We start from the raw sequence: 26,265 nt of genomic DNA, 5'->3' as shown, positions 1-26,265 counted from the left end.
GAGACTGTCTCCCTCGATGTGTTAGTTGTGACCACAACTTTCAGTAAACGCACATTAAGCTGAAAGAAAAGCTGGAACACAATTCAAGCACACCATATAAAGTGAAAATTAGTTTATTGATCCTGTATGTACCAAGAAATGTTTCTCTAATTCACATGATTTTCTTGCAGTCCAACATGTCGTTTGGCGTACAGAACATGGCGTCAAACGTGAGAAGACGAAAGGAAGCACTTGGGTTTGGCGGTGAACAATCCATTGTTCAGCCTCACATTCATACACGGCGCTGCGCTCTCGACTCACACAAGTCCTTGTCATAGGCACTCTGACCGTCTGATGGACCGGCAGTGAGGTGCTTGTGTAGCAGACCTGCATGCTGTGTGTATTTACACGGAGCATCGTGTTACCGAGTGGCAACACACAGCCCGAGTCGCGGACAGCAGAAGTAGTGTTTCCCTCGGACAGACTTGATTTCTTTGCCGCTTTTCATTCAGCAAAAAAACCCGGCCTAGCTATTCTACTTAGTAGAAAAATGTATACAGTATAAAATGGACATTGGTATTTAAGTGAAAAAAAAAAAAAAAGATATGCAGTTAATAAGGACATGTATAAAACACATTTATACATTTAAAACTTTGTCGCCCATTGAAGCTTAAAAGACAAATATAGTGCTTTTGTCTGAATTGTACAACAACCATTCCTGCAGAAAAGTTCATGTACATTAAAACAGGCAAGTTATACTAGCAAAAATATAAAATGCTGGAAAAGCAGTACACATTTGACTTCCATAGATAAATGTGTGTATGATCTGCAACAACTACATTAGATCATTTCATTCTGAAAACTGACTTTTTTTTAATAATTATAGCTTTCGAGCTTTTTAGTGGTAAAAAATGTTAGGATTCCATTTTGGTCACATACCCAACATTTGTTTTGTTGACATTCCCCATCTTTAATTGAAAATGGTTTGAGCTGAAGTTTGTTAAAACATTCTAGAGAACCAGGAGCTACTGTATGAACGTAAATCACAACTGGCACATCAGTCAGCACACCTAGCAGTAATTTCTGTGGTTGTTGGTGTTAACCCATGAATGTCACGTCATGGCACCAAAAGTGTAAAAAAAGAACAGAAAAAAGAGGGGGCTCAGAGGCCTGCTAGGGATGAAGTTCATGGGATGCATGAAGTCAGAGAACAGAGCTGATACCTCAGCAGACAGAGTCAGTACTGGCTGGCAGTCTCCCACTGCGCCGGCTCTCCTTCTCTCTCTTCTCTCTCTGTTTCTCCAGCTTCTCCTGGGTCTTACGCAAGTCCTTTAGCTTTTTCTTGATAGTTGATCGGTCGCTTTGACTTGACACGCCGAGCGCCTAAAGGAAAAGGAGCACAGAGTTAGAGCAAAGTAATGCTTCCATGTTCTGGCCACAAGGTGGCAGTTACAGGTTGACCATGTTTGACTCAAAAAATACTGCTTTTGCTACAAAAGAGGCCTTGTTTGATCAAAATAAATCATTCCAATTTTTTACAGCAGGGGTCATACACATTTTGAACAATAGATTTCCATGAGCTTTCCATGACTTTTAAATTTCCATGACCAAACATTTTGTGAAATCTCGGTGTACATGAAAAAGTGAGAAAATGTAGTATTTAAACTAACAATGAGAATTAAAATTTGCATGCAATAATAGATGCCTGCATATATTTTGAGCATCTTTCTTTTAAAAGCATTTGAACCATTTTAAAATTCCATGACTTTTCTAGGTTTTCCATGACCGTAAGAACCCTGTACAGGTAATTCAAAGATAATTATTATATCTATTATGATAGGTTCTATTTAAAACATTTTTTACCTTCAACTTTTCACTGTCCAAGTACAACAGCTGTTGGCCGTCCACTCCCCTAGCTGTGAATTCAGGCGTGTATTGGTCCATATTCATGCCCATCAACCAGTGACAGACCTGTTGATTAGTCCATTCAGAGACGGGCCGGTTCTGCCACTGATACTCTTTCCCTGTGGCCACTGGTTCATCATCCAAAGTCTACAGAAGACACAGATAATGCAAACAGACATGATAAAAGTAAACAAACTGTCACTTAAGCAAAGAGAAGCACCATGTATTAATGGATTACTCATGTCTAGTGTGTGGAAAAATACCAAACATTTATATAGTTGGTGCTATAAGTGGTTAGATGCCATGGATTGTACTGTATGTGTTTGACAACAGTGTTGATCCATGTTCTTAGAGTACAGTGATGAGTAGTGAAATGCAAACATTAGTCATCTTTTTCTTTACATTCACTAAATCACTTCAATAAATGCTGTTTGAAATAAATTTGTCGAGTACAATTTTATTTTATAAGTGGAGAAATTGCTAAAAAGCAGTTGAACTTAGTGAGTAGGTTGAGGCTGAGGGACCAAAGTAAAAAAGTGAAGCCAACTGCAGGATGTATCTCACAAACAACAAAACTGTGTGCAGTGTATACGTTTCCCAAGGTGGCACCAAGAAAACAAGCGTGCAATGCCAGCAACATATCAATGACATTCTCAGATACAGGTCTATGTGTCTTCATTCTGTATGTTTTACTGAGAGAGACTTGTACAGTGGGAACTAGAATACCAGAGGAAACTGCTGCTGAAACACCACTGAGCAGGCAGCCGAGCAGTCAGCATCGTTCTGTGGTCTGCCAAAGCTCGTAAAGAACATGAAGCACTGGTCGACGGTTTGACAGCTGACTTAAGTAAGGCTCGGCCACAAGATTTTTTTTTCTTTGATTTAAAAATAAAAAAAAGACAAAACAAAATAGCTATCACACACACACACACGCACGCACGCACACGCACACACACACACACACACACACACACACACACACCTCTACAATGCCCTCTGCATTCATGATTCAATCTTAGCTGTGAAAGGGGGAACGACTCAAAGAGCATGCTTGAGAATGTTCCCTTTCAGCCGCATCAAGGCGTCCCACACAGCTTTTGTGCAACAAGGAGAGCACTCACCTCACTGGAAGAGAAGATTAAAGTGTGTGAGCGCCCAGACAGATTGGGTTCAGCAACTAACCCAGAGATATCTGTACTGGGGCTGGCAGGGCTAGAATCATCTATGACTGAAAAACTCTGGAACAAGTGGAAACAAGGAACGCATTTACTAAAGCAACACATCAGCAAACAACAGTTCTTGAGTAGGAAAAGCAAACAAATACAACACCACAGTGGTGAGGGGAAAATGCAGTGATGTTCGCATGAGGACCAAAATGATCATGCCAAATTATTAAAACTGAGATTTCAGAAGCAGCAATCCAAGTGATTGATGTGAGCGATGAGTGACTGTGATCTTCAACACACTAAGTAGTACAGTATCACCACCACCAAAAGTACACCAACAACACTAAACTACAACAACCAACTGTGCTGCCTCTAATGTAAACACACAAACAGGCATGGGGTAATGTTTTTTGTTTTTTTTTAAATTTTTGAGTAGATTCTATGAGATTTATTATTTGATTTCTCATGAGATTGTTTTTTTCGAATCTAAAAGCTAAAGCGTGGCTTGTTTTTGAGAGCCAAATGGAATCAGGGACTGATTACCCAGACTTGTAGGCTATAGCACCAGCTATGTGCAAGTTCATATGAAGTTTCATTACAATGTAGCGTAAAAAAAAATACACTCTAAAAAACATGTTGCACTATACAAGTTAGTTACAACGTCGCAAATAGTGTTGATGTTACACACAAACCTCAAATCAAACTTCCTTTTAGCTGGTGCAATAAGTCCTCAAAACTATGTTAGGCTTCATCTGTTTCCTCTAACACAAGTTCTGAGGCTTTTCTGAGTGGACAAATGGAAAACTAGATAACATTAGTTTATTATAACACTACCACATACCCAGTTGAAAAGAAAAAGGTGAATTATTCATAGGATGTGTGGGGTGAGAAATTACAAATAGCAGAAGTCTATTTGTTAGTAATGTTCTACCGTGGCATCTAAACTCCAAAAGGTAAAACCAAAATGCATATACTGTACCAAATCTAATGATCGACTGAATAAAGAGGACCAGGAGAGATTTGTCTGTTTAAAGGAAACACGGTTCAGTGAGATTAAATGTCCAGGCGGCAAAGCACTGACAAAAACTACCATGATGCACACAGCAACAAAGCCAACACTTTTCTCTTAGTAATCTTTTTATTTCTTCCGCCTGAATCTTGAACTCATTAAACAGCTTTGTAGGAACAGCAGTCTGACCACGGCTTGTGTGACAGTTAGCCTTGCATTTCACTGGATGGGTTTTATGTCTCACTATTTGGAAACTCATTGAAAAGCTACCAAATCCCTCCCTGCTAAAGCACTCTGGCTAGCATATGGATCCAGTTATTGTTGCCTTTGCATCATGTCTCTTATGCAGAGACCTAGTCAATGAAGGCACATGTCTGGATACTGCCTTCCATTATGTTTCAACTCGTTTTACTCTTTCAATCAAGATATACATATTTTATGATGATGGAGGACAGACAAGGACTGTTCTACAGCTGGCTAAGATATCAACAATTTACAACTAATAGCTTATTAACGTTTCGCTGGATGCTAATACTCTTTATGTCACGTATTTATCTGCTCACATAAAGTTACAAACCTTATTCTTGCGGTCCTGACTTTGCTCACTGCTGGTCTCATTGGCAGTGTACGGCAGACTGTTGCTGGAAGACGAGGGCTCTCTGTCTCTGTCCCTCTCTTTGTCTCCAAACCAGGAGAAGGGCATACAGGTCGGGATGGAGGTCATTGACTCGGCAGGAGACAGGTTCCCTCCAGACTCCTCCAATAACTCTGCCGATCCCCTAGACATTGGAAAAAATAGAAAGATTCAGTTATCCACTCACCTTTAACATGTGAGCTTCATGTGTTGCATTACAATGGCTCAGTAAGTGATAACTACCAGATATAGGAGTGTAGATCAATATTTACATCCACGAGGTACCATGGCTTCTAGTAGTAATGCAGTAACTGTCTTCATGGAGTTTAGCTATTTAATGTACACAGGCCTTTGTTTGTTTGAGTAACGTTGTTCCAATTAATAATCCAGTTTTTAAAATGTTTTTATATGTGGCGCTTGCACCAACACCAACACGAAGCAACAGATAACTCCAACAAATGTGTTACAAAACATGGAATTATAACTCAATAACCATTTGGAACCTTTAAATTGTTTAAATGAAGTTAAGTAATTACAAACCTGCTGTCCAAAGATGCTCGCATACCCTCCTTGTCATGTTTTTTTCCTTTGCCACCTGACTTCCGGAGACCTCTGTTGATGACCAGTAAAAATGTTGTTTTTAGTGCAAAACAGATGGTATCTTTGGAGACGAATGACAGTTATCACGAGTCTTACCCAAAGTCTGGAAATCGCCTTTTAGGTTTTCCCGCTGATGAGGCCTCATTTTGTTCCTCTGTAATGAAACAATAGGCTCAGTAACAATGCAACAGAAAGTGTTCATTCTGCTGCCATCACATTTTGGTCTACTTGCGTACCTTTGAGTTCTTTGCTCTTTCCTTTTGACTCCCTCTTCTTGACATTGCGCATGAATCCAGAGGGGGAATGCGGTGACAAGGTGTCTTTTGGAGAGGACAACGAGGGACTTCCACTGTTTTCAATACCGTCTCCCTGTGATGGTAACAAAGACGGGCTGCTGGAGAGCGCAGCTGTACTTTTGGATACATCCCTTTTCTCTTCGGGGTCATCTTTTTGTCCATTCCCAGGATAGCAGACAGGCACTGGAAGGGACAGGCTCTCCTGGATGGACCTCCTCCTCCTGGGAGATTCCTGTTCCTCCTCTTCTTCGGTTTCCTGTTGGGACAAAGCTAATTATTTACAAGGACAATGCAAGGACGGGCTTAAAGCTTACGCTGTAACAAAAGGCTCTAGAGTTCTGATCGGCTGAGTCCTGTACACACATACATTATAAAAAAGGTTCTTTAGTGTTTTGTACAGTAAAAAAGACACTCAAGTATGTTCCCTCTTGTGTTTTAGAGCAGCTGTCGGTATCTTAAGGCAATTCTATTTTTTTAAGAGAGGTGCAGCGTCAACAGTACAACAGTGAGTTTTTTTCAAAATGTTTCTTTGACATTGCAAGAAAACAGATCAGTCACAGAAAAAGTGGCAAAAATTCCACCCTTTTCACTGTTATTGGTCAGCTCATGTTCACAAGGTTAAATATTACTCAAGTTAATATGTGCTCTCCTCCTTCTATAAAAATGGAAGAGCAGGTGTTTTGTCAGCATTAGTTTGACATACGAGATGGCAGTTTGAGCCTTACATGTCTTGATAAGGTTGTCATAGCTTACATCTGGCCTCAGGCGGCTGACTGTTCAATCCAATCAAATCATCGTTCACCATAATAATGTATCACTAGTAGATGATCCTGACTGACCTGAGAGTGACTTGAAGGCACTGTGAGGCTCTCCTTCAGTTTGCTCCGAGATGGAGGCTGACGTTTGGCCTTCTGAGCGAGCAGGCCTTTGGCTCTGTGTGCACTGGTGTCCAAGCGCTCAGTCTCAGGCACCAGCTCACTCCAGTCTTGCTCTACACAGGAAGAAAACAACCAGCACACCAAACAAGTCATAAGACAGTGTGCACAGTTTTAATAATTTACCAGGGTCACTGGAGTTTATGATGTGGGCTTGTGAATGTTTAACAGATTAGACAATTAAAGTGTGACGTGGATACCCCCCGTTTTAAATTAAATTGCATGATAGTAACTCTTTGTACCGAGTAGTGAGTCAACAGAGTGTGTGTTGGCGACTGTGTCTTGGCCAATTAATCTCTTGTTTGCTGCCGAGGCCTGACCATTCTGACTCTCCTCGTCTGAAGTCCCTCTGGATTCCAGGACAGCTATCTGTGGATAAAACAACACTCTTTGCTAATTTCAGTGTCTCTTGCACGTCTGCTGTGGTGAACATGCATTTTCCCTTCAAGCTGTGGTCTTACCCTGTTCAGCAAGCTCTCCAGCTGCTCCTTATACCACTTGTCTTTTTCATCTAGAATTTTTATCAGCTCCTCCTCTTTCTTCACAAAGTCTATCTCTCTGAGGATGAAACAAGGAAATGTGGTTTTCCTTCAGTCCTTCAGCTTTGAAACACCTTTTAATTTATGTGGTTATCAATTCACCAATGAATTCCAAAATGTATGTAATTTTCTTTTTTACATTAGTTTGTTGGTTTACATGCAGTTGTTTGTTTATTAAATGTGTTATATCACTAAATTGACTCGAGTAAACCACTAAAGTCAACCACATTGAGTCCTCCTACAGTAGAGCATTGCGTAACTCAAGACAAACTTACTTCTGCTGGTAGTCCTTAAGCAGTTTCTTGGCCTTGTTGTACTTCTTGTCCAGCGTCTCCTGCTGGGCCTGTGTCTCAGCTAATTGCTCATTCACAGTCTTACACAGGCCTTGGGCTTCCAGCCAGTAACTCTCCAACTTCAGGATTTTGTCATTGCTGTCCTCAATCTTTTGCTCCAGTGACGATTCCCTTGCATCCCACAATGATCTATCCTCCTCAGATGCTCTTAGCTGTACAGATATGGTGACATGTTACTTGTGCGGGTTAAATTGAATTTGCAGGTGGGCCACTGGCTGCAAAGTGCTAGTAGTATTAAATAGTCGTTTAAAAAAACTACGTCTCACATTGTGTCTGACCCTGTTTTCTTCAACAGCAGTCTGTAAACGCAACAACAATTCACATTCTTCTATACAATCTGATTGTCAAGAGGCTTCCAAAACTAATTTTCAATAAGTATCTGAGGATTAATCTTTACTAACTGCAAGTATATAAAAGTTAGAAGTTTAGAGTCATATCGATACAGTATAATTACTGATGGAAGAAACTTCAGTTAACATAAAGTGTATGAAAGTCTATTGTGTTTTAGATTTTATATCATGGTACGTGGCATTTACTGTATCATATATGTATCTGTCTTGTATGTTATATGATTATCTTGAATGTCAATAACAAAAAGAAAATCATCATTTATTTTTTTCCTACCTTTTCATTCAGTTGATGTATTTCTGCTGCAGCATTGCTGTGTTTGAGCTGCAGCTAAGGAACAAAAATAGGAAAATATTTGGTTACACCCATTACTGTATGTTAATCTCGGGCACACAGAATGCTGAAATGTTGATATATACTGTATTTTAGATAACATTAGACTAAAAGTAAAGGTGAGGGTGATACCTCCTTGAACTTGAAAACCATCTGAGAGCTGTCCATGGTGGTCGGCATAAACAACGCCTCAGTGTCAGGCAGCTCAAACAGATCTGTGTTCCGCCCTGGAGAGAAGTTGGAGCACAAAATCCTCTCATCCACCCCGTCCTCTTCCTCATAGCGCTCTTCCTGAAATATGATGTCACACATCGCATCACATATTGCAAACATTGACACACCCTACATGCCCATGAACACGCTCAGTGTGTGTCAACAACACGCAGTTCACCACAGTCTGGAGTGAACATTGTAATCAATAGTTTACAACCAAACAGAGGAAAGTTGCTTCACAGAAGGCACTGCAAAAGTTTGGCTACATGTCAGTACCACGTCTGCAGCATCGAACACATCAACATGTTCTCACTGGATAACAAGACTTAACCCACCGACACACTTTGCATTACCAGAGAGTCACAGGTAATTCAAAGATAATTATCACTATCACTAAAAGTTATGCAACATTCCTTTTTTTGTCTTTGTCTGATCCGGTAAATCCCTCTGCTCAGTGTCTCTATAGTAAAACACAAGATTAGTTCCTAAGACATCAGAAAAACAAACATTTCTCAACTCTGCCAGACAGGCAGAGGCTGACTGCAACTTCCAACACAGCAGAATTGTGACACATGGATTGACTCAGACAGCTTTTAATTTCCTGGTTGAGCTGGGTGGGATTGGTGTAGGTGTGCCTTGGGGGGCTAATACTGAGTTTATGTCATGTCAAAGTAATATTCCTTATGATTGTTCAATTTGTAAATAGCATACACAACAACATCCATGTCGTAATTAAAACTAAAAAACTTGAATTTTTCTAGAAGCTCCAAAAAAACAAAACGACACTGAATCACAGAGAAATCCTGAAAACCACACAAATACAAAAAGCTCACATCAACCAATTGAATCTCTTTCTGGATGTAATGTGGGTATGTCTGAACGGATAGCCAACTGGAAGTTGAATCGAACCAGAGTGTGTATAGTGGTCTCCAGATACACGCCATCTTCATTTACTCTTCAACCTTTCACTAACTGGGATTGTCAATACTGGCAGTGGAAGAAGAAGGCTACTCAAAACTTCTTTTCCCAGAAATAAAACTATTAACCATTAATGACACAAATTGAAAGTCCTGTATTCAAATCTTTATCTAAAGTAAAGCAAAGAGGAATCATCAGAGCAATACATAACATTTATTTAACATATATTTAGGATGGAGCTCGCTGGGTAGTTAAGAAGCGTACAGTTGAGTTGCATATTTTTGACCCGCTTTAGAAGCCTTCATTTAGTTATTTTGAGGAATAATGAGTTATAATAGTAACATAATCCATTAATTTTCAGATCTAAACATAGTAATAGATAGTTTACATGGTTGTGCAATGATAGGGCATTTTAATGTGGTCCTGTCCAGCTAACTCACCTCCTCTGTTGAGTGTTCATAGGGGTCATCCAGGTGTTGTTGCTCCTGGTTCTTCTCCTGCTCTAATGTCTCACTTATGAGGCGGGCTACCTCACTTTGGGTCCCTGGCTTCTCTCGTCCAATCAAGAACCTGTTTTTTAGAAAACAATGCGTTAGTGTGCCATAAAAAGAAATATTTGTTGGCTTGAAACAGCTTCTGTTTGTCTTACTTGCAACAAGGAAATGCTAATTTTGAGATGCAATTTAGGTCTGACCTGGTTATATGTGGCTGTTTTTAATTCAAACTATTAACATTCCACAATACTTTGCATTGCTCATTTCACTTACACACAAATACACACAAACAATCATTCATGGCCTCTGGACTCTCAAAAGATTAAAAAGACCACTTTTTTGTTATCATGATAACAATGGCTCCTCTGGTAATCATTTTCAATAAGGTTGATTTTAGGGGTCGAGGAGACGGGCTTTCAGCTGACCTCACTGTGCCTTTGGTGTTCTTTAGGACTGTTGCAGCAAACAGTTGGGTGACGCCCACAAGACAGACACCATCCACCTCTACAATCTGGTCATTCACCTGTATGCTGGAGACACATTACATTACATTACATCACATGTCATTTAGCTGACGCTTTTATCCAAAGCGACTTACAATAAGTGCATTCAACTGCGAGTACAAACTCAAAACAACAAGAATCAAGAGAGTACAATTTCTTCAATATAGTCAAACTACAAGGTGCTATCAGTAAGTGCCATCGATGTGCTGCCAAAGTGCAACTGTCTTTATTCAAGGTGTAGTCGAAAAAGACGAGACACAGCTGATAATAGTTATAAGGAGAGGTTTTTTTAAAGCATTTTCATAGAAGAGTTATGCACCACCTTCAGCATAGTAGCAAAGATGAAACAATACAGTAGCCTGAATGTAGCTGGCAATAAGACAGCCCTAAACATGCTTGGGAAACAGAAGTAGCAACTATTTTCTTGAGCTTCCTCGTGTGGTTATAAATAAATGTGCTTGTTTGTGTGTCACTGAGCCCTGGGGGAATGAGCAATTCCTAGTGTGATATTAAAAACTGTGAGTGTATACCATGGCTGGTGTTTCCGGTTATATACAAACCACTACCAGTAACTCTTTAACAAGAGTTAAATGTGGGTTGTACAAAAAAGAGTTAACAGTTCTCTAACTCACCGTCCATCGTTCTCAGCGGCTCCTCCCTCAGTTATGGTTTTCACAAAAATTCCTAGCTTTTCCAGACCCTGGTCAGCTCCCACTCCCATTCCAATGATACTGATGCCAAGTCCATTGTCTCCTGAATGCAAAAACAAATGAAGATTTGAAAATGTGCGTAAGAAAAACTGCATACAAATAGGCTCAATACCACAAGTATGGATGTGACCCAAATATATAATAAAGGTTATGAATAAAGATTATACACATCACTGAATTGTGCTACGCTTATTGTGCAGCTAGTAGAAAACGGGTTTCCCCTCCTTATGTAATGTTTCTTACGCTGTGCTTATCATACGTAGGGATTTACCTTCAGCATTGACTGAACTCACCTTTCTCAATTTCTACAGGGAATACATCCATCTTCTCCACTCTCTTCTCCAGCTCATACTCTGCAGAGGCTGCGACTGGATCCACGTCATCATTGCGTCGATCATAGTCCTCATTGGAGAATGTACTGAAGACCTGTGTCAAAATATCAAGCGCATAGGCATATTATTTTCACTTCGGTAGTTCTTATTTGTCTTGGCAGGGCGAACAAGGACACCTTTTTCATTTGAGAGAAATTGCATAGGGAGGGAGAATCACATACGTTGGACCATTACTAGGAACATTTAAGTGCCAGTGCGCTACAGGAGCACACTTTAACAGCTGCTAGGGGACAGCAGAGGCTTTTGAAGATGATTTGGACGACTAGCATTTCAATTAATTCTTATATTTATCAAACTCTGGTTATTATTCTCACAATAGTGTCTGACAGAGATTATGCTCTTTAGTTATCAATCTGTAGAGACTGCATTGTCAACTGTAGTTTATCATCTTTTGCATTTTGCATTTTATATCAATACAACATTTTAAACGTAAACCATGTGAATCAAGCAACACTGAGGCCTTTCTCTCTCCAGGACTTTCATCACAGTTTTTAAGAAGAAGTTGTGAACTTTGCAGGCAGCCCTCACAAACACTGGATGTGTCCCAGAGGCCATTTTCTGGTTGGAATTAAAAAACACATACACACAGTACAGCAGAACATGAGCAGCGTGGAAAGTAGGGCACAGCTGGGGAGAGCTGAGCAATGGATGTAGCAAAGATCAATGTCACAGGCGACAAGTGTTGTCAGCAGCATAGTTAAAAGACATATAATACAAAACTATATAAAGAAAAAATAATCTCATAACTTTCTGTTAATGGGCATTACTCAGTACTCTACACCAGCCATTAGGGTTTTTACATCCTACAATAAGTGCTATTTACCTTGAATACCAATGATACCACCAAACAGAAATGTTATTCTTAATCCAGCTTCAAACTGTGGTGAGTAATACAATATTCAGCATAAAATGAACTGGGGATGATCGATTGCTATGACTGAGGTACATGTTCATCAGGTAAGTATATAGTAAGAAGAGTAATAAGACCATAAACAAAAATACTAACTTAACTGAACAACGAGAGAAGAGTGAGCTCAATTATGAATAACTAGTTTATAGACATAATGGGTTGTTGGTGAAAAGTAGATTAGATTGGCAGACTCCATTAATGGCTAATGCCTGATTATAAGGATGAACCCAACAGTGGAAACATGTAACATAACCTCTACATGGTCATCATTAGTCTTAATCTGGGCGTAGTCATGATGAAAATTGTGGTGGTGGCACACAGGCTGGCAGCAGTGACAAAGAGCTGCTGACTGAGTTAATATCACGCATAATCCGGCTTCTTTGTGCATGTGCATACGAGATATGAGATGTCTGATTAATTGGATTGAGCGAAACAGAAGAGTTGCCTTTCGGAAATAAAACAGATAAAAGTGGGAATGATATGAGCCACAGTTAGAATATCAATGAAAATAATAAAGTAGTCTTTCTATTGAAATCTTGCTAAGAAGATGAATAAAAAATATTTTAAAGCATCACAGAGATAGGAATAAAAGGAAATATGTAAGGAATAGATGTTAGATTTCTTAAAACCTTGGATCTGAATTTGGGATGTAGTTTGGGATTTTATCCCAGTCTTGAAACACAAGGTTAGACTCAAATGGTATAAATGCAATTGCCTGAATGAATACTCAATACACGTGTAATCAACAACAACAAATAAATGTGATTCCATCTTGTATATCATATAGGGGGAGAATTTGCCAAATCAAATGAGTCACTATGCAGGTTATTTTCCACCTAATAAACTCTACCCCACAGGGCCACATGTGCAGCTGTGTACAGTCTTAAGAAATACCCAAACCACACAAATGTGGGCTCACTCCCAAACATTGAGCTGTCCCTTGACGTGTGTATTAGTGAGCAACCTCTGATATCTGAGAGAGAAGCACATATTGCAGTGGCAAATGTTTGAGTTGTTGTCTTTTAACTACTCCCATGATAGAGTACAACCTTACTTGTGGTTATCAAAATAAAAACAATCTAACAAACCATAGGTGACTATTTATTATAAGACTGTTTGCAACATTTTTCATGATGATGTAATCAAGTAAACATTTCTACTCTCGGCAACTAAGTATGAGGTCTAGATCGTACAGCATGTCAAGACCTGAGGATTCAACTACAAATAGTGGTGCAATGGACCATAAAACTCACAGTTCAGATAGGCACGAATGACAAAAAAGGGAGCACATTCAAATGGTAGATTGTTGATTTCTCATAATAGCACCATACATTTTATCTATTTATTTAATTATATCTAAATGTTTGAAACTCACATGTTAATATAGTGTGGTCTGTCAGGGTTAGGATAACGTCTCTCTATAGAAAAACTACTGAGGAGGCGTAGCAGGAGCTTCGTAAGGCTGGTTTACTACTTACTACCAGAGAGTCATAGCGGGAGTATAGCCAAGCTATCATGGATAAGGCAAGCAAATGCCGCTAGTGCTGTGATAGAAAAGAGAGTCGCGTTATGCGAGGCGGCATCAGGAAAAGGCTTTCAACTCCCACTAGAAAGATAAAGCTGACCATGACACTTTTGTACATGCAATACACACATTAGAAACCACATAAACACAACTCACACGACAGGAAGAGAGCCACACCTGTGATTTCAAAGGAAAACGGAGGAAGCGTTTTAAAGGGCAAAAACGATGTCAGCCACAGTAAATAAAACAAGGGAAGGGGAGGGCTTGGGTTGTATTACTTGCTTCAAGAGTAAACTGCATCACACTCTGATTCCAGTGTGTTTTTCAAAGATCATCAGGAAAGCAACGGGGATTAAGTATAGAATAAGAGTTGTGGAGCAGTGGTTTAGACTTCATCAACTGGCCCAGCCAGAACTTTTTTTTCAGCACAGAAATTCAAGAGAACCCTGATCACATTTTTTTGCTGCCAATACTAATTGCAGACCATTGCTCATCCATATTGCTGTTTAATTATAGAAGCTGGTCTACAAGGTTCCAGACTTTTTGTATTTTTCCACTGTTGGAAAAAACATTTCAACCGCTCTGAATTCAGTGTGAACCATAAAAAAAATTCTAAATGTTAGTTAACCTTTTACTTTGTTCTAGTCACCTGATATAGTTTTCTCGTTAAAACACACATTTGAAATAAGGACATAAAAGACTGTATATTATAAATTACAACAAATTTAAATATATATAAATATATTATGAACTGCTTAGAAGTATTTCAAACGGGTCATAATTCCCTTTCTAAAATCTATTCATGTTGTTGTAAAAATATCTTCAAACAACTGAATTTTTTCAATTTCTCACCAACACTAGAATTCATGAAAAAAACATGTGAACACGTCATAATTACATTAAAATTGACCTCTACCCAATACTGATTTTCAATAAACAGAGCCGGAACGCATCATAATGTAACTGAAAGGAACCTTTGTTTACCTTTTGTCAATTTAAACAAAGATTGATTTACAAAGTAACATAATCAGAGATTGGCAGCTATGAATGCATAAATGCCGATAGCATATTTTACTGAATAAAAAACATCAGTAAAAATGTATTTCACACTGCAGTGGTTAAGGTTAAACGAGGATGGTACACCACCAACTACAAACAATCACCGTTTCTCTCTGTCCTTCTGTCTCCTCACTATGGAGCTTCTGGACATCAGCCCAAAACAGTAAAGATACATTTCCAAAATGCCTGACTGAGTTCTTCATTTTGTTAAAGGGAGTTACTAAAACTATTTTTCTTTTCCTACATCTTGCTGATTTCCAAATACATACATACATCCATGAATCATAGTGTTATCTTAGAAACCAAACATACATAAGAAAACCTATTAGAAACGTGTGGATTATGCACACTACTGCAGCCCTGTGGTGCTGGCAGGAATGCTATTAATGGAGCCTTGACCCTCCATCAACACGAGGAAGCGCTCTGTCTGAATCCTCCTCCTTCCTTTTATACTCATTGCCATAGGTTTATAGAATACATTTTAGTTTAGGACCCACATACTGTGGAAGACAGGCGTCATCTTTATCACATAGCACCAAAAAGCTCTGAACACCTTTAAAAATAACCAACAAGCTACTCAATACATTTTGTCCTCTTTGCATGCTGTACCTTATTTTGCAACTAGCTTGAAAGTGCTACTAAAAAAGACCGACAAAGCTTATCTAATTTCGGCAGTTAAAAATGGATTCACAGAACTAGAGCAGACAGAAATTATATTAAGGATGAAAGACACTTTTTTAGTTTAGACTTTGGAGACTTAAGTAATTAAGAGTTGAAAATGTAGGCTAATAGAATATAGGGAGCAACACTGCATCCTTAGCATAAGCTGAGCAGTAGCGGTCGACTTAAAACCACTGAAGTCAGACTTTCCTGATGGCACAGACTCATAGTCCTTTTTAAAGCAATGTTCTGCTCTTTTCTGAAACCTAATCACTCAAGAAAAATGCCTTTTTTAGCCTCTCCCTCACAAACAAACTTCATACACATCTCAGGCTACATACTCGCTACTTTGTTTAATTTGAAAACAAATTTTTATTGAAAATCTGCACTACTCGGGAGTTTGAGAGCCTCTTAAATAGATGCTTGAAAACACTACCAACACCATTTCTATTTGAAGACAGGGGGTGCGTCGTATTGTGGACGGGCAGATACAGGGGCCTTTGAAAATGATGATGCAGACACACGTGTTTGCTGCTTGACTGAGTCTTAGCAGTCATAACTTGTGACATCCAACCAGTGATAAATTAAACATTTATAACAGATTACAGGCGTTATTAAAGTTGTATTTTAAAGGAAGATCTTGACTATCAAGCACAACGTTGTATTATTAAAGACTGTTGTACTTTCTGTTACTAAGCAACCAATCAACAACTTCCTGTTTATCTCGACATCCGCATTCCCGGTGTACGTGAATGGTCATGTCATATTTGTTTAATATGGATGGAAATCATTTCTAAGTGGTGCTGAAACGGTTGTGTGGATGCTCCTAAAACAAAAAAACTAGATCTAGCCTTGGTGAGTTATTAGTATCATCACTGTCTCCCGCTATCACACTAAACAGACATTTTCCTTTATTGTTGAGGACATGCCCAGACCCCCATCCGCTAAAACCAAAACGTTCAGGTTCAACTGCTGATCAGGCCGACTTGACTAGTCCAACAAGAATGAAAGATCAAAGAATTAACAATTTTTGCTCAAATGTATCCAATAGGGTGACCTTTTGCCCCCTGCTGTCTCTTACTCAAACTCTTAGGAATACCATGAAGCCCACTTTGTCACTAGCTGCACTCCCTGCTAAATATATGTTTTTGTGTGCATATCAGTCATGATATATGACAGAATGCATTCATCAACGTATAAAGAGTGGGGATTGGATTAAGTGCAGTGAACATTGAGACAAACACCGCCCACGGCCGACCAGCCAGCCAGACTTGCCGGACCGAACGCCACCAAACTAGCACTCAATACTACTACGCTACCCAGCCTATTGCTGGCTTTCTCATGTTCGGTCACAGAAAAATAATATGGATGAAAGCAGCGGGAGGTTGGTGACTGTGGAGCACACAGAGACTAGGCTCTATCGTTCATCACGGATAAAGCTGTGATGGATGGGCAGCCGGACAGAGAGCAGGACAAAAGGGGTTGGACTCTGTTTACATCATGATGCTCGGTGCTCAAACAGTCAAAGTTGATGGACAGTGTTTTTCTCATGTTAAACGTTTAAATAAAGATGCCGGCCATATTATCTGCCAGAATAATTGTTTTTGTTGCGGCTGTTTACATTTCTCAAGGTTCCTCGGCTGTTTTTGTTTTGTTTGTCATGCGTTTATTGTGTTACAAATTGTCTACAACAGGGATTTGTTGTGCATCCCTGAGTTGCAGAATGGCAAGAAATGATCCTTGAATCCTTAAAGCCAACAGATCATTGTAAAAGTAAACCTTCATGTCACCTGGCCATCAAAACAGAAGACAATGAAATTACAGAACAGCACTGGTCTTTATTGACTGTTAAAATCTTTGAATAGCAAAAGCAGCATGTGTATTTAGTAGTAACTTCAGTAGTTTGTATGGCATAGAAGTGCTAATGTTGGTTCATGATCTGCAAGTGTACTCTGCTAATGCTAGTTCCAAAAGCTTTTTCCAAAGAAAGCTTAAAATATCAGTTTAAAAACATATATTTCCTTCCATCCTCTCCGGGTAACAAGTATCATTGTTACACAACATCTAACCAAGATTAGCTGGAAAACCATAAAACAAGGCTGAAAATGAAGTAAATCTAAAACAATTGTATGAAACTTTATCGAGCAGTATAGTATAGCTGTCAGACCCTAGCTAACGGAGATGGGCGAAGCTACGCTAGGATTGGCCAGCCTCCGTTCCAGGGGCAGGATTTAGCAATGGGTCAATTTCTCCCCCTATAGTATTACCGCAGTCACTGAGGTTGTGATGTGGGTCAACTGGCTGCTATGCCATCTTCATATTTCGATTCCCTCCAATAGCAGCAGCAGTATGTGTGGGCCTTTCATCCATCTTCAACGACTGCAGTGGTCTGTCCTCTCTACATGCTCACATGCACAGACGGGCACGTGCCCACACCCAAACCAAAATCTTTCCCATCTTTCACTCATTCCTCTGTGGGAAATGAGTCAGCAGCTGCGAGGAGAAGCAAACCAGAGAATTCCCCTGCCAGTGCAAAACGAGGTCTGACCACTGGATTGGGGAGCTTGTAATGTAAGCAGACCTACAAAATGACAACAAATCCAAACAGGCTGTGAGAGCGTGCTGGGGCAGGGGTGGCGACCATGGAGTAATTAGGGAAGAAGACATGTGACCCAGTTTTTAGATCCTGTGTAAACACACCAGGAAAGATTATTTAAAAAAAAAAGAACTTTCTGTGTGCATGCCCTTGGAATGATCAACACTTTGTTAACTTTACAATGATTGACTGTAACTGAAATTACGTTTGTGTTTGAAGGGTTAATGTATGACCTACAACAGGAAGAGGTGGAGTCTGAGAGGAGCAGAGTGCCATAATGGAAATATATTTCCAAAGGAGCGCGAACAAGAACAGGTTAAGCAGGTTTGTATAAAAATGGAACACAAAAGCTGCTCTTGTCCTGCAAGGCCAGCTCATAACTTTAACACACAACTTTCTGCTAATGTTCAATACAAACACACTACATCTTCTAGTGCATTTGTGTGTCATCACATAATGAAAGTGTTTAAGGCAATCACAATCAGCCCCAGACGTGTCCTATGCCAAGTTGTTTAATGAACAGCATTGAGCCGACTGTATTGGTATTCCACCCAGTTTTGTTGGATAGTCACCCACTTGCCCAGGTGGCGAGAGGGAACTCAGATCCCACAAGGGGAGGGCCTGTCTGCTGGTTGAATGAGGGGGGAGATTTGTCAGACACATTCCTCTGCCCAGCAGAAGACATATCTCAGATAGGAAATGGAAAGCATAACACTATGGGATGGGTTAGTTACAGGGGCCGGCGTCCACATTTAGAGTCCGCCCCTTATGCTTTTCACTAATCACATTAAACACAAATAGAAGAGCAGAAGATTCTGTCATGCTGATTCTTACTCTCCATGACTGTGAATGAATTCATAACTGCCAAAAAGAGATTTTTGTACCTTGTTTGATAAAGTTTTGTTGACGGAATAAAAAAGATTAACTCAATCGCCTGAGCACATACAGTACCCGGAAGATGTTGTTGTTCACCATGATAGATTTATCTTGTAGTTACTTAGCGAGTAACAACTTAATAATTAGCTTTCCATCATGAAAGTTAAATATTTTGCGAATAATTTATAATTGCACTTGCTAATGTTAGGTAGAGTGGAGAAAAGAACTCCAACACAAACAAACAAGATCAGCTGACCAACAGCACTTTACACAACTCTGGTTGGGTAAATAAAATAACTCCTTGGATGCAAATGCCCATAAGCTCCCACACCACTGGGTACCCCATGCATTGCTTGTTATCTGGCTCCACATTAATGTCTACAAACTGTATTCTACTCGACAACGATGAAATGTCCACGAATGCAAAACAAGTATTATTGCTGGCTGGCACATGAGAAGCCAAACGGATATATAACTTATACATTGACCAATGTGGACAGTAATCATCTACAGCGCAAACAAACAATGCTGAATACTTACATTTAAAATAAACTCACTTTGAATCTTTTACCACACCCTGTGTGTTTGAGAAGGCCAAACACTGCTGGTGGTACTTCCTGTGAGGGCGAGGCAGAGAAGCAGGTGTAGCTTCTCTTTTCTTTTTAGGAATGGTGAACTGGTTTTGACTGCTGTTGCAAATATCCTCATGTGCGACATGGAACACAAAGCCCAAGACAACCTATCTAGCGATCCCACATAACTACTCAGAAAAAAGGACAGTGCAGTCTTTATCCCCAAGCAGATAACACGCCTACGATAGATAGCATTTATCATTCAATAACTCTTGTTTTTTCCCCACAAACTGCTCATAGTGAAAGATAATTCCAGTAGATGCAAACCTATTAACTGCAAAAACTTTCTCTGAATAAAGTTTTGCCATGACACAATATTACAGGCTTGGTTTTCATTTGCAGTAACAAAAGAAACAGCTTCTTCGCCAACACCAAAGATATGATCAGTATAAGCAGTAGAGCAATATTTATACAGCTCATACAGCCAGAAGGTATAGCAAACTTGCATACTGACACAGCAGCAAAGGGATTGCAGCAACTCAATGCCTCAAGGAGTCTCTGTTACCATTTATGCACAAGAATCTTCTCAACAAAACAATGTTTAAAATGATTGCAGTGCCTTTTTAATGACACAATGCAGTATTTTAGCTATTGTCTTTTTTTAACATTACACATTGAACCTTTTTTTTTTTTTTTTTTAAATCACAAAGCAACTACATCCTAAATGCCTTAAATGAATTTAGTAACAATGAACATCCATTTTTGGCCTTATTGAGAATGTGTGCACTTATCCTCACAGCTTTAGAAACCCTCTTCAACCACATTTCTTTTTAAGGGGGATAAGGGTGATAAACGCTGAACATCTCCTTTACTTCAAGAAGAGTACCTTTCTTCCACACAAGACAGCTCTTCTGTCAAGAAGATTTGGGTTACATTGGGACCTAATCCCGTTGTGAGCCAGAGGCACAAAGCACTTCCTCTCTCCTTGTGAGATACAACTCAAGTGTGCTCAATCCCAGTGCCAGCTCCGACTAGCAGACTGTGGAGAATGATGCAGTGCCGGCAGGAGGCCTTTGTTAGCCGGGCCTCAGGTAGAAAGGTTGGCTAAAGAACATTTGTGTGACTTAATTGGCTAACATGCATACCACGTAGCCTTGACCCCATGGTTTTAATCCAAGCACATGCCATTGTTTTGACAAATCTCTCTGTGCTCTTTCCAGTCTGTCAATTACATGCACCCTTTCATGCAAATAAATAAAAAGCATTTTAAGCTAAACTTAAAAGAATTCTTGGACTTGCTACTTATCTTCATCTTACATGTATTCATGTGTTGTTTAATACAATTGCATCCTTAACTTTCACCTGCTGATCATTTAGGTGCTCTTACAACAACCTAGTGAGTAAAGTAGGGACTGAACATACTAAATAATCTGAAGTATTTACTGACTACTTACTACATACTATTAGTCCATATAATTCAATAATTACTGAACTGAATTTTACATCTAAATGTACTTGCATGAAAACTAAACATCACATTAGCTCTATGTGTTTTGCATAAAGTCTCCCTCTCATGGTTGTTATGAGCAGTATTTGCCAAACAGACAGTCGACCATATTGTTGTAAGCTATAAAGCTGTATTTATCCATGTCATGGCTTCACTTTAGCCAGACTGTTGTTTGTGTCCACTCGAGGGTCAGCTTCTGGTCCCCTCTCCCAGGACCCCCAGCCAGGATGACTGGGATAGGGTGGGGGGGTCCACACCCTGAGATAACAGTGCATTTTAAGGCCTGGATAAACACTGAGCTGTCCAAAAGCTATGTGGAATTTATTTTCCCCTGCTTTAGTAAAATGTTGTTTAGATTTGATGATTGTGGAATAGCTATGGTCAAAGATATTACTTCCAATTCCACCACAAATATTTAACAGTTTTATTTGTTGATACTAACTCTACAAAGACTATTTGGAACATCCCCAGCTGAGATAAGACAGAGTATGAAAGCCCCAACACAGCCATAATTAAAAATTGTCAAAGTCAAAAAATATTGGAATACATTATTCTATCAACCACCCAACTCTATCGTCATCACCGAAGAGACATTACATGTCTTCCTAAACTAAACTCAAACACAAGGACATTTAGAGAAAATATACTGCTTTTCAAAAAATGTACATTAATGGATTGTAAGAATTCCACAAAATAAGTTAGCCATGTCTGTAAAAGAGATCAAATGGGTAAATACAATCCCTAAATGTCTTCTATCCATGTTGGAGAGAAGTAAAAAGTCCCTCATGATTCACCAACAGAGGGGAAATACTCTAAATGAGTAAAAATACCATGCAGTGAAGTGACTCAGAGGTACCTATGATATTTTTTACTGTACTGACTCAAGTTTCACATGTCTCTACCTCACAGCTCCTGCTTCCACAAGCTCTTATGCAATGGCAACAATATATTCAGAAATACCACAAAAAAATGTTGCCAGCTATAGTCCTCAAATGTCTACTCTCTCTCCTGATCTCGTGGGGTTAATGCAACAGGTGTCGAGGCTGTCAAACTACCCACCTCCCTGCTCACCAAGATTAAACAAACCATAGCTTACTTTTTTTTTACTGGGATGATAATACAGTGCAGCAGCTGTGACGTAAACTTGCCAAACAAAAGCATTCATTCCCAGCCATGACTAATTTGCCTTGCGTCTGTAGGGAAACACCTAGGTCAGACATTTGCTGAATCAGTACTAACGGTGGTGTATAATGATGGTGCTGTGCAATATGTTTGTAGGTGCTTGAGTTGAGCAGCAATAGCTTAGATGTAAACAACACAACACTTAATACTAACCTGAATGGGGTTTGTAGAGAACTTGATTTTCCTTTTTGGGAGAGGCTCCTCCTCATCCGACAGACCGGTGGTCTCGTAACAGTCGTCATAATCCCTATATGTTTGATCTTCCTCCTCTTCGTATTCCTCCTCCTCCTGCTCTTCTTCTTCTCTGAGGACCTGGTCTACATCTCTGTCATCCACAAATGCTGCATTCTCAATACCGTACACTACTGGTGAGGCTCTATCCAGGATGATCTGGCCCACCTGCTTCTCAAGTTCACTCTCCTCCTCTGTAACCTCCTCATCTTCTTCACAATAATCATCATCATCTTGATTCACAACTGAAATGTCTTCCTGTCTCTCCCTTTTCAACCCAAATTGCTCATTGTCCTCTAAGACACTACCTTCACCCACGGCCTCTGCTATTCTTTGTGTCTCTCTTGAGACATCTCTTGTTAAGACATGATAAGCAGGGTTACAGCTCTGTTTTTCTGTTGGAGAGGTTATTTTCAGATTTGTTATTAGGTTGTCTTTAGGGCTTTTCACCTTCTGTTCCTCAAACACATTATCTTCAATGTTTTCATCCTCATTCTCCTCACTCTCTGAGGACTCATTTTGAACGACTACTAGTTCTGCCCGTACCACGCCCACCCCCTTGGAGTCCAGTGATGCGGTCTGGCTGGAAGGCTTGTCTGTTGTTGGACTCCTGGCATTTTCACGATATTTAGCCCTGTTGGTGTTCGGAAACCCACCAGCTGATGGAAGAGGCTGCTTCACATCCCTTGGGGGCGGACTATGTGGCTTTGCTTCAACCCGATCAACAGATGTCCTACTAAATCTATCACTGGATGATGAGGAGTGTTTGTAGCCATGGCCGACTGGGCTTGATTTTTCTGGAGAGAGGAGTTTGTGGGTGGCCTCAGTTGTTGGAGAATTAGATTTGTGTGCTGCATTGGTAACTGGGCTTGTTGGTTTAACATTAGACGTTGGTCTGTTAATGGCACAAGCTGTCTGGTTTGTATTCTTGTTAGTGGCATCAGTCACAGGGGTAAAGTTTGTGACTTCTTTAACAGGGGAAGTGGATTTGTGTGAGCTGTCTTTTGTTGGAGAAAAAGACATTTGTTCAGTGGCACTGTGTTTAGCAGACGCCATTCCTTCCTTTGCAGAAGCTGTGTTGTTGTCTTCTGAGTCCTTCTCAGCCCCATAACTCTCCAACCTTTTGGACACGGGTACTGCATTTAATGACACTCTGGACCCAGGCTTCTTCTCACCATCCGCCTTCTCATCTGGTTGACATTTAGCTGCCGATGAAGGACTTTGCTCTGATTTGATAGTGGTCTCAAAGGATCCCGAGACCCTCCTTGTGCTTTTCCCCTCATCAGAGGAACTTCCGAGGGACAAACGATTTACTCCTCTGTTTGGAGACTGTTTTTCAGCCGCAGGCTGCTCTTTGAGGCCCCTTTCAAAGAGTTTTCTGGTCACAGAAAACTTCTCTGCCAAAGCCACTTTGTCAATCTCAACATCATCCCCCTTGGGTGTTTTATCTAAATTTTGTGATTCTGGGCTTGTGGCACTGTTGAGGTTGACTCTTTGAGTGTTGGCTGGAAATTGTTGCTTCGTTGGGGAGACAGGTGATACTTCAGGCTTTAAAGTCACTTTACTATCTTGGCACTCCTGTTGTTGACCATCCATCTGAAGGAATATGTTCTTTATCTTGTTCACTCGGGTCCCAAAAGGCCTACCCCTTGAGTCCTCCCGGATGTCACTAGAACCATTTGCATATGATCTGGCATCACCCTCGGATTTTGACCCATCAAAAGTACACTTAATGGCGTGGAAGTCCGACTTGTATGCATTTCTGTGAGGAGATGCGCTCCTCAGGGTCCTCTCGCCTCCTTTGCTTTCCGCTTTGAGCATTTTTGCTTTTTTGTGTGACTGCAGTCCTATTAAAAAAGACGGGTTTGGAGAGACTGATGCTTTCTGTTGGTGAACTATTATCCCTCAACTTTACGAAAGCGGTGACATGGGGTCCGGTGAAGCTTCTCTGGAGTTGTCAGAGCTACACACTCACAGGGAAGGCATCTAAAGAGAGAAATGGCCACCGTTATTGGAAAAATAAATGAAATATGTTAATACAGCGACCGGATACCCTTATCGCACTAAGCCTAACGTCCGTATTTAATACGAGACCAAAAACAAAACTATATTTCTGAATGCAAATCAAAAACAGCACGAAGATGAAGTTAGATTGAAACATTAAACGGTTTAAAATAAAACGGTAACGTTAGTATTGTGTGCTAGGTGGTTGTCTGACTAACGTTGACATGCGTTAGCTCGCGTTTGGTCAAATGGCTCCGACGTGAAAGCAAAGTTAACTTTAACCAGCAAAAAACTTTAAGCGAATTGTACTGAAGTCAACTAGTGAAACATGGTGAGTAACGCTGACGTTACATCAGTTTTAAAAGGCGAAACTAAGTTAAACTCGCTGGGCCAGCAGCTCAACACAGAGCCTCAGCCTGAACAATTCATTGTGGCGTTTCAAGTCCGACCCGTTGGAAACGTTCACTCTACACACACAACACCAAAGGCAAACAACTTTGAAAAAGCTCGCACCTTCTACTTGCTTCATCGTGTTAGGCAGCGAAAGATTGGCCCACGGTGTTCCAGTTTTACAGTATCAAACTTGCCCCTTCTTCTTGCTCACCGCCATCATTCCCCGCTCCAGCAGCGTTTTCCCTGCGTCCTCCTTGCACTTCCAGACCTGTCGCGGGCTGCGCGCGCACGCGAGTCTGTCTGTGTTGCCGCGCGCCGTGGCCGACGAGAACAGAGAGACAGCGGGGACGCGCACACATTCCTGGACTGTAACCCACCACCCCGCTCCGCCCTCCTCTCCCGTCTTTCTCCAGAGAGACACGAGAAGTTGCAGGAGAAAGCCGTGGGAAAGAGCTTACTTTGTATTTGAGCTCACCTAGACCTCTGCATGAGCAACAGTCCACATCCAGACTACAAAAACAACTCGCATCACTTCGCATGTATGGATTGCAACCAAGACTGTAAAAGTTGTACGGTAGACTTGGAGAGGGGCTTTTAAACTTTACCCCTTATTCTATGCACTGCTTTTTACTAAGAAATTGCTATCATTATATATATATATATATATATATATATATATATATATATATATATATATATATATATATATATATATATATTACTTGCATTAAAGAGACACCATCAATTTTACATATATGTTCAGTTTCTACTCTATAGACAACACTTTAAGTTGAATAAGGTCTTGGCTCTGAAGGGAGTCCTGGTGATGTCGTCACGGTTATCTTGTTTTAGGCGTGACACAGAAAACCCATTTAATAAACTGACGTGGTTTACATTGAGGAGGCAGATGATAAAAGATGCTGTTGAGTTGTGGAAAATGTAAGGTCCATTGTTTGTAGTATGTAATATATTTCTCGGCCGTGGTTGCTTCCTCTTGTAATGGAAGTGCAGAAACGAACAACTGTTTCCAAATGGTGTAATGTATAGGCAACAATGTATGGGAAATATAGTAGATTACCTACCAGGCAGGGCAGCCAACTGCCTCAGTGCCAACTCCCAGGGGTCCCAAAGCCCCAGGTCAATGGCTTTGGGTTCTCTGATTAATAGACCATTTTTAATGAAGATATTTTTTACATAATACACTCATAGTTGAAAATGATCAAATAAGTGATGGCTGAACTTTGTTTTAGCAGCTTCATTTTTGGCGTCAGTCTTGGTTTCAGTCTTGGCTTCGACTTGGCTTCAGTCTTGGCTTCAGTCTTGGCTTCAGCCTAATTCAGCCTTGTGTATGGTTGAATGCACTTATTGTAAGTTGCTTTGGATAAAAGTGTCAGCTAAATAAATGAAATGTAAATGCAACCTA

General features: G+C 40.2%; 1 protein-coding gene across 4 annotated transcripts; it reads right to left on the bottom strand.

Moving 5' to 3' along the window:
* Nucleotides 1–97: 97 nt before the first annotated feature.
* ppp1r9ala (protein phosphatase 1 regulatory subunit 9A-like A) lies at nt 98–25,118 on the bottom strand. 4 transcript variants are annotated; one of them, XM_068572336.1, is made up of 20 exons: nt 25,054–25,118; nt 22,368–24,431; nt 11,229–11,361; nt 10,858–10,978; nt 10,148–10,252; nt 9,669–9,798; nt 8,230–8,388; nt 8,041–8,094; nt 7,339–7,568; nt 6,986–7,082; nt 6,767–6,893; nt 6,429–6,580; nt 5,530–5,845; nt 5,390–5,447; nt 5,234–5,305; nt 4,637–4,838; nt 4,030–4,074; nt 3,006–3,122; nt 1,843–2,031; nt 98–1,362 (listed from the first exon to the last, which is right to left on the bottom strand). In XM_068572336.1, exons 2-20 carry the CDS (start codon nt 24,264–24,266, stop codon nt 1,204–1,206), a joined length of 4,365 nt encoding a protein of 1,454 aa, XP_068428437.1. In that variant the 5' UTR covers nt 24,267–24,431; nt 25,054–25,118; the 3' UTR covers nt 98–1,203. The 4 variants fall into 4 exon arrangements, with proteins under 4 accessions (XP_068428437.1, XP_068428436.1, XP_068428438.1 ...); XM_068572335.1 differs by having other exon boundaries at nt 24,963–25,107; XM_068572337.1 differs by lacking the exon at nt 4,030–4,074 and having other exon boundaries at nt 24,963–25,107.
* Between the last annotated feature and the right edge of the window lie 1,147 nt (nt 25,119–26,265).

Source organism: Clinocottus analis, unplaced genomic scaffold (genome assembly GCF_023055335.1).
Source record: "Clinocottus analis isolate CAN_PGR_092001 unplaced genomic scaffold, fCliAna1.0.p SCAF_12, whole genome shotgun sequence".
NCBI classification, from domain to species: Eukaryota; Metazoa; Chordata; class Actinopteri; order Perciformes; family Cottidae; genus Clinocottus; species Clinocottus analis.
The sequence above is the reverse complement of the archived record's forward strand: the minus strand, read 5'-3'. Positions and strand labels throughout refer to the sequence as shown.

What these genes read in the sequence shown, in the direction of transcription:
- ppp1r9ala (XM_068572336.1), bottom strand. Translation starts at nt 24,266, where the DNA reads ATGCTCAAAGCGGAAAGCAAAGGAGGCGAGAGGACCCTGAGGAGCGCA. An exon ending in CCCTGTAGAAATTGAGAAAG is followed by an intron (nt 10,979 to 11,228) that starts GTGAGTTCAGTC and finishes TTTTGCATTCAG; the next exon opens with GAGACAATGGACTTGGCATC. An exon ending in TCAGTCGATCATTAGATTTG is followed by an intron (nt 3,123 to 4,029) that starts GTACAGTATATG and finishes CACTTGTTCCAG; the next exon opens with AGTTTTTCAGTCATAGATGA.